Here is a 7,847-nt window from a genome sequence, read left to right on the forward strand (position 1 = left end):
AGAGAAACTGCAGGATTCATGGGAAACATGATTTTGAAATCATCAAAAATCTTAAGGGGAACTCGTTCGTTGTGCAAAGTCTAGACTAAATGTTCCCTACATGCCTCAGATCTACACTATGGGAGACGGCACAATTTACAGATGTTCCCTGAACGCCTCACGTGCAGACGCTAGCTACAGCACGTAGCATCGTCAGCAGCCCAATTAGGGGGGCAGAAGTGCACTTTATTGGTCTTTATTGGAGGTTTAAGAGGGTTTATACTTGTCATTGCAAAATGTGCCAGTAACAGGGGCCATCGGGGGCCCCCTTTTCTCCTTAGGGCCCCCAAACATTTTCCTGGTTTGACGTTCCTGACGGTGAAGATCTCCCAGAGAACAAGACTTACTAACTGCTTCAGATGAAACTACTGAGCGAGTGTCTGAGTTTCGTCTCTGTGCTGCAGGTTTTCGGGAAGAGGGCGAGGCAAAGGTCACGGAGAGCTACGAGTACGACCTCATCGGCGTCACGGTGCACACGGGCACGGCGGACGGCGGCCACTACTACAGCTTCATCAGAGACATCGTCAACCCGCACGCCTACAAGAACAACAAGTGGTGAGAGAGGAGACGTCGTTGATGGTTGATTTTTTTTTTTTTTTTTAACGTTAACTCATCAGTCGCCTGAAGTTCAGGTCTCTCGCTCTCGTAGCTGTTTTTAAAACAAGCGAATGTTCCGGCAGGTACCTGTTCAACGATGCAGAGGTGAAGCCCTTCGACTCCGCCCAGCTGGCCTCGGAGTGCTTCGGAGGAGAGATGACGGTACGAGCTCCGGTCAGAGGAGAAATAAAAGCACATCCCTCCGTCTGTCGCCTCTGATTCCACTGACTCCGTTTTCTCTTTCAGACTAAAACCTACGACTCCGTCACCGACAAGTTCATGGATTTCTCCTTTGAGAAGGTGAGGACGGTTGTTAGTCTGATCTCGTTTGTAACGTGTAACATATATGATCCAGAAGGTGAATAATTAGATATTGATTGGCTTTGCAGACACACAGTGCCTACATGCTCTTCTACAAGAGGGTGGAGCTGGAGGAGGAGAACGGGAAGGACTTCAGCTTTGACGTCTCTCCCGATCTGCTCGAGGTATTTGAAACTTATTTAAGATATAATTGTACATTTAAATCTTATTTTAAATCTTCTAACACGTGTGTGTGTGTGTGTCTCTCACAGTGGATTTGGCACGACAACATGCAGTTCCTCCAGGACAAGAACATCTTCGAACACACATACTTCGGGTGAGAATTAAATCTGTCGCCTTTTATTCAGACAGAAGTTGAAGCCTCGTCCGTCTGTGTGTATGAGGCTGCACAGCTCTGCACTCTGTATTAACCGTCTGGTTTTTCCAGTTTCATGTGGCAGCTGTGCAGCAGCATCCCCAGCACTCTACCAGACCCTAAAGCCGTCTCCCTCATGACCGCCAAGGTGAGAGAGGCTGTTTATTTCCCTTTTGTTTGTTTGTTTGTTTGATAGGGACGATGCATGTTAATGAGCATCAGCACAATATAAATGTGCAAAAACATTTTAGTACATTACTACAAATAGAAAGACAGATGCATTTTGCTGCACACTGAGTTAAAGTCACAGATCTGGTTTGACTTGACAAAGTTTGAGTATTTTACCTTTAAATAATAAATAAAACAGTTTTTTTTTAGCAACATTTAACAGAAAGGGAAGTTAATAAAAACTTTGGATTTTCTCTGAACTTAAAAACAATTCACAACCAACAAAATATTGTTGTTGAAGGTAAATATTATTGCTATTTATAAAATAGAAATAAAATCAAGTAAATCCAAGTGTCACTGAGCAGGAGAAGAATGAGTCTTTTCTTCAGGTGCTGATGTGAATTTTCTTTTCTTGATTTTCCAGCTCAGCACGTCGTTTGTTCTCGAGACCTTCATTCACTCCAAGGAGAAGGTAATTCACGTCGTTATTTCACTTTCACTGTGGATTTAAGGTCAAACAGTAGATTCTATCATCTGGAGACGAATGACAGGAAACAGGAAGCCACTGAGACCGACCCGTAAAGTGTCGTAGCACCAAGGCAGAAATCAAGCCACGAAAACACGGACAAATCCACCTGAGGAGACGGAAAAACAAGTGCAGAAACTGACGTGGAATATGTGTTAGTGTTCAATGCTGCACCTGTGTGTCCTCTGATGTGTGTGTGTGTGTGTTGTGTGTGTGTGTGTGTGTGTGTGTGTCTCCAGCCCACGATGCTGCAGTGGATCGAACTCCTGACCAAACAGTTCAACAACAGCCAGGCGGCCTGCGAGGTTTGATCCCGTTATTCTCCCTTGGCGCTGCAGCGTTGTGTTTAAACGCTGTGCGGCGTTTTAATTTAATTTCTCACAGAGACAGAATAGAAACTGTTTTTGTTTTTGCTTCCGTGTTTACTGACGGACGGTGTTTCTGTCTCAGTGGTTTCTGGATCGGATGGCTGACGACAACTGGTGGCCGATGCAGATCCTGATCAAGTGCCCCAATCAGATCGTCAGACAGGTGAGTTATTTATCATTATTATTATTTATAAAACTCCACTGTGACCTGACGTTCCTCGTTTCTCCTGCTCCTGTCTCATGTTGTCCATCTCCTCTGCCTCTGTCTTCCAGATGTTCCAGAGGTTGTGCATTCACGTCATCCAGAGGCTGCGGCCGGTTCACGCTCACCTCTACCTGCAGCCCGGCATGGAGGATGGGTACGTCGAAAGAAAAGCTCGGCCCGATGTTCGATAATATCAAATATCGCGATATTTCCCACCATGTGTGATATTTTTAATGATATACAAAAGAAATTATATATATAATGTTGTTTTGAACGATCAGACTTTAGGTGTTATTCAGTGTGTGTGCAGGTATATCAGGTATGTAAATGCACCGACTCCTGGGTTAAACATCTCAGTAGCTTTAAGTATCAGATTTAGATTAGATTTTTTGAAACATGAAAAACAAACCCTCCCCTGCGATGATTTCGTATATTGTGATGTTGATGCTGGACTGTGGATGTCAACGCAAGCCTTAGTTTTTATGTCGGGTTCCTGAAACACTGACAGTTTGAATTTGAAATCAATCTTTAAATGAAAAGTCGGATGACATTTGAAATCGAGCGGCAGAGGACGAACAGGATGTCGGTTTTTAATTGTGCCATCAGAGGTGTGCGGCACGATCGGACGTTGTCGTGTCTGTGAAATCAGATGGCGACAGAGATTCAGGAGCCGTGTGTCACTCAGAGTCTCTGTCCCTCTGGACTCGGAGAAAGATTTGTGGCTCCACATCAAGTCTCAGAGTCGAGAGCAGGATCACATGAACCTTTTCTTTCTTTTTTAATCCGTGTCTCAGCTCTGACGACATGGACGGTCCGGTGGAGGACATCGGCAGCCGCTCCTGCGTCACGCGCTTCGTCAAGACCCTGCTGTCCATCATGGAGCACGGCGTCAAGCCGCACAGCAAACACCTGACGGAGTACTTCGCTTTTCTCTACGAGTTCGCCAAGATGGGAGAGGAGGAGGTGAGTGTGAACAGCCCGATCGTCCAGAACACGTGTGTTTAAAGAGAAAGAGAACGATCTCGGATCTTTTAGCGTCAGTGATGAAGTTTTATGAGTCACTGTGGAGAAACGTCTTCGGGATCAAACCTTTTCAAAAGGAGCCGTGTTTATGATTCAGGAGGATCTATTGGCAGAAACTGAATTCATGCTCATGTTTTCATCAGTGTATAAACACCTGAGACTGAGATTCATTGTGTTTACGTTCCTTCACGCAGCCGCCATGTTTCCACAGCAGCCTGTGACACTGCGGCTTTAATGAGCTTTTTGCTTTTTCTTTTTATGTGGAAAAACAAACATTTCACAATAATCATTTTACACAGCGTCGATATTACTGCAAGGGAATCATTTAAAGCAGGAAGTTACGCAGTATGTTTGATAACCTCTTCATCAGTCTGGCTCCTCTACTGGTTTTCTTTTATCACATTAATTATTTTACAGTTGAACATGGCTTTTCTTGCCTTTTCACACGTCCCCTGAAGGGCCACCGTAGCTTCTCCCGCACGTGTGGAAGAGGACGGGGTAACTGCAGTGATGCAATCTGCTACCTCACCACTAGATGTCACTAAATCCATTAACAGTAGCTGAGGTTTAATGACGTTGTTGCTCAGTGTGTTTGTTTTGTTTAGTTTTTTTAATCTGCGTCGTCCTTCTGTCATTGGACGCTGTCGCTGTCGTGGCTGTTTTTTAAAGGTTTGAAGGTCGTGTGATTTCGTTTGTGTCCGCAGAGTCAGTTCCTGTTGTCACTACAAGCGATTTCCATCATGGTGCATTTCTACATGGGAACCAAAGGCCCCGAGAACGTGAGTTTACACGCTGAGTTCATGTTTGACAACCGCAGTGTTTTTGTTCATATTTCTGTTGGACGTGATAATTTCAGGGTGTATTTAGTGACGGTAAGTGATGAGCGTGTGTTCCCTCAGCCTCAGGTGGAGGTGCTGTCAGAGGAGGAGGGAGAGGAGGAGGACGAAGAGGAGGACATCCTGTCTCTGGCGGAGGAGAAGTATCGTCCTGCGGCTCTGGAGAAGATGATCGCCCTCATCGCTCTGCTGGTGGAACAGTCTCGATCCGAGAGGTACGAGCGCAGGACGCTGAAACGGCCGCAGACGGTGTTGTTCCGATGTAAAGGTGTGAACGCAGCAGTGACGGTGTTTCCTTCTCTCTGTCCAGACACCTGACTCTGTCCCAGAGCGACATGGCAGCGCTGACCGGAGGCAAAGGCTTTCCTTTCCTCTTCCAGCACATCAGAGACGGCATCAACATCAGACAGACCTGCAACCTCATCTTCAGCCTCTGTCGCTATAACAACCGCCTGGCCGAGCATGTAGGTTCATCACACGCAGGTTTCCTTTCATGTATTCATGTTACTGCAAACGGCCGTTAACAACAGGAAGTACAGGCAGTTTTTTTGTTTTTTAATATATATATTTAATGTGTAATTAATTTCCCGCCTGTGGTTTTTTTTCTCGCTGCAGATTGTGTCGATGCTCTTCACCTCCATCGCAAAGCTGACTCCAGAGGTAAACACGCCGCTCAGAGAGGAGACTGTAATCACATCGTCTTTATTACCAGGGATGAAAAACACCGCAGCTCTTCTTCCTGTCGCTCGCCTCCAGCCGTCTTCAGCCACACAGACGGTTTTAGTTTTACATCCTTCGTTCACTGTTTCTGATTCGTTTGTTTGTTTTCTTTCCACCAGGCTGCCAATCCTTTCTTCAAGCTGCTGACGATGTTGATGGAGTTTGCAGGCGGACCTCCGGGGATGCCCTCCTTCGCCTCCTACATCCTGCAGAGGATCTGGGAGGTAACCTGACGCGGAAATCCAAACAGAACCACTGTACTGGATCTTTGTGAACGACACGAACACAGACAGATCACATGTAGAAAACCGCAGTTCTCATGACACACCATGTGTGAAACCTGACGATTAACCACTTCCTGTCCGCTTCCTCTCCGCTTCCTGTCAGGTGATCGAGTACAACCCGTCCCAGTGTCTGGACTGGCTGGCTGTCCAGACTCCCAGGAACAAACTGGCCCACAGCTGGGTCCTGCAGAACATGGAGAACTGGGTGGAGCGTTTCCTGCTGGCACACAACTACCCCCGAGTCCGCACATGTAAGACTCAGGGTTTTTCTTTTTATAAAACTGATGATTGGAGCAGAGCTTCAGTTTTTTTTTTTTTGTGGTGGTTTAATAATAAGAACAGTTTACGTGTTGTGATGTAGAAAGTAAAAATCTACTGATCTGCAAAACACATAAAACACAGTGATAATCTTCAACAGTCAAATTATTTATTCCACCTCACAATAAAAACTGTTCAGAAAACTTTTCTCAGTTAATTCACTTAAATTCAGACCAATGGACAAATTAATTGAGGTCAAACATGAAAGAGATGAAATTTAAGATAAATAAAAGTAGATATTAACATTTAGTAATTATTAAATCAGCCGTCGCAGCACATCCTGCTTTTACCAAGTGGTGTGTAAACTGACAAACAGAAACTGGATCTGATCAGAGAACAGTGATGGTAAATGGTTTTATTTAAACGGACTAAACAGTTGATGAGATTGTGTCACCGTCTCTCCTCCAGCGGCGGCGTACCTCCTCGTCTCCCTCATCCCCAGCAACTCCTTCCGCCAGATGTTTCGCTCCACGCGCTCCCTTCACCTGCCGACCCGGGAGCTGCCGCTGTCGCCCGACACCACCGTGGTCCTCCACCAGGTCTACAACCTGCTGCTGGGGCTGCTGGGACGCGCCAAGCTGTACGTGGACGCCAGCGTTCACGGCACCACCAAGCTGGTGCAGTACTTCAGCTTCATGACCTACTGCCTCATCTCCAAGACTGAGAAGCTCATGTTCTCCGGATACTTCATGGACCTCTGGAACCTCTTCCAGGTACATTTGTTTCTCATCAGAACCCAAGTGCATCTTGGGTCTTATCACTTCCTCAACACCCCTGGTTGTTTTCAAATACTTTATATTTACAAACAGAAAAGAAGCAACATAAAAATATCAAATCCAGCATCTCAACATTTTCTACCTGTAAAACTAATCATTGATATTTTAGCCACAAGCAGCAGATTCATGCATCATTTCTAGTTGTGGTGCCAGTTTTCAACTCGCTGCCAATTGAGCAAAGTGGCAGATAATGATTTATAGGCCCCGCCTCCTTTGATCAATCAATATGGCGCTTCAGATTTTGTTAAATACTCTCCCCCTGAACATGTTTACCAGAGTTGGTGAAAATCTTTCCACCGGGTTTTCAGGTACATGTTTGGTATTTGTGGCGCCCCCTATGGATCGGGCTCATAATGCTTTGGTAGGCCTGAAGTTACCTACCAAGGTTTATTATGATTGGACAAATAGTTAATGAGTTATAGCCCCGCCTTTTTGGTTGATGGCGGCCATGTTTCTATGTTTAAATATTTAGCCGCTAATAGTGAAAGTAGCTCCTTCTCCGAGGCTGTCGTCATGGTGACCGTGTTCCTCCCTCTGTCCTCAGCCCAAACTGTCGGAGCCGGCCATCGCCACCAACCACAACAAGCAGGCGCTGCTGTCCTTCTGGTACAACGTGTGCGTGGACTGTCCGGAGAACGTGCGGCTGGTGGTGCAGAACCCCGTGGTGACCAAGAACATCGCCTTCAACTACATCCTGGCCGACCACGACGACCAGGAGGTGGTGCTCTTCAACCGCGGCATGCTGCCCGCCTATTACGGCATCCTGCGCATGTGCTGCGAGCAGTCGCCCGCCTTCACCCGCCAGCTCGCCTCGCACCAGAACATCCAATGGGCCTTCAAGAACCTGACGCCGCACGCCAGCCAGTACCCCGGGGTGGGTGGAGTCTGCTTACAGAGCAGCTGACGATGAATTCTAGTAGTTTGAATATTTTGACCAGGTTTTATTTCCTGTCGATTGTTATTTTCTGGTCGATTGTTTCTCGGCTCAGAGACAAAGATTACAAATGACGGGTGTTTGTTTTTCCCTTGATTCAAATTCAGTTTTATTCGCAGGATAAAGTAACTGTGTGTGTGTGTGTGTGTGTGTGTGTGTGTGTGTGTGTGTGTGTGTGTCGCCCCCTGCAGGCGGTGGAGGAGCTGTTCAACCTGATGCAGCTGTTTGTGGCGCAGCGAGCCGACATGAGAGAAGAAGAACTGGAGGACGTGAAACAGTTTAAGAAAACCACCATCAGCTGCTACCTGCGCTGCCTGGACGGACGCTCCTGCTGGACCACGCTCATCAGGTCAGCACACACACACACACACACACAC

General features: G+C 46.5%; 1 protein-coding gene across 4 annotated transcripts in view; it reads left to right on the forward strand.

Moving 5' to 3' along the window:
• usp34 (ubiquitin specific peptidase 34) overlaps positions 1-7,847 on the forward strand; it is a 60,918-nt gene that overhangs the window by 41,908 nt on the left and 11,163 nt on the right. For all 4 annotated transcript variants that reach the window (XM_056371400.1, XM_056371401.1, XM_056371402.1 and 1 more), the window contains exons 48-67: positions 444-594; positions 720-798; positions 883-936; positions 1,026-1,121; positions 1,209-1,273; positions 1,385-1,460; positions 1,905-1,952; positions 2,246-2,311; positions 2,457-2,537; positions 2,648-2,733; positions 3,374-3,542; positions 4,307-4,381; positions 4,502-4,653; positions 4,749-4,902; positions 5,054-5,098; positions 5,278-5,382; positions 5,546-5,693; positions 6,169-6,473; positions 7,081-7,410; positions 7,662-7,819. In XM_056371400.1, coding sequence (XP_056227375.1) covers positions 444-594; positions 720-798; positions 883-936; positions 1,026-1,121; positions 1,209-1,273; positions 1,385-1,460; positions 1,905-1,952; positions 2,246-2,311; positions 2,457-2,537; positions 2,648-2,733; positions 3,374-3,542; positions 4,307-4,381; positions 4,502-4,653; positions 4,749-4,902; positions 5,054-5,098; positions 5,278-5,382; positions 5,546-5,693; positions 6,169-6,473; positions 7,081-7,410; positions 7,662-7,819 — 2,443 coding nt within the window. The remainder of the gene's footprint in view (positions 1-443; positions 595-719; positions 799-882; positions 937-1,025; positions 1,122-1,208; positions 1,274-1,384; positions 1,461-1,904; positions 1,953-2,245; positions 2,312-2,456; positions 2,538-2,647; positions 2,734-3,373; positions 3,543-4,306; positions 4,382-4,501; positions 4,654-4,748; positions 4,903-5,053; positions 5,099-5,277; positions 5,383-5,545; positions 5,694-6,168; positions 6,474-7,080; positions 7,411-7,661; positions 7,820-7,847) is intronic.

Source organism: Seriola aureovittata, chromosome 3 (assembly GCF_021018895.1).
Source record: "Seriola aureovittata isolate HTS-2021-v1 ecotype China chromosome 3, ASM2101889v1, whole genome shotgun sequence".
NCBI lineage: Eukaryota > Metazoa > Chordata > Actinopteri > Carangiformes > Carangidae > Seriola > Seriola aureovittata.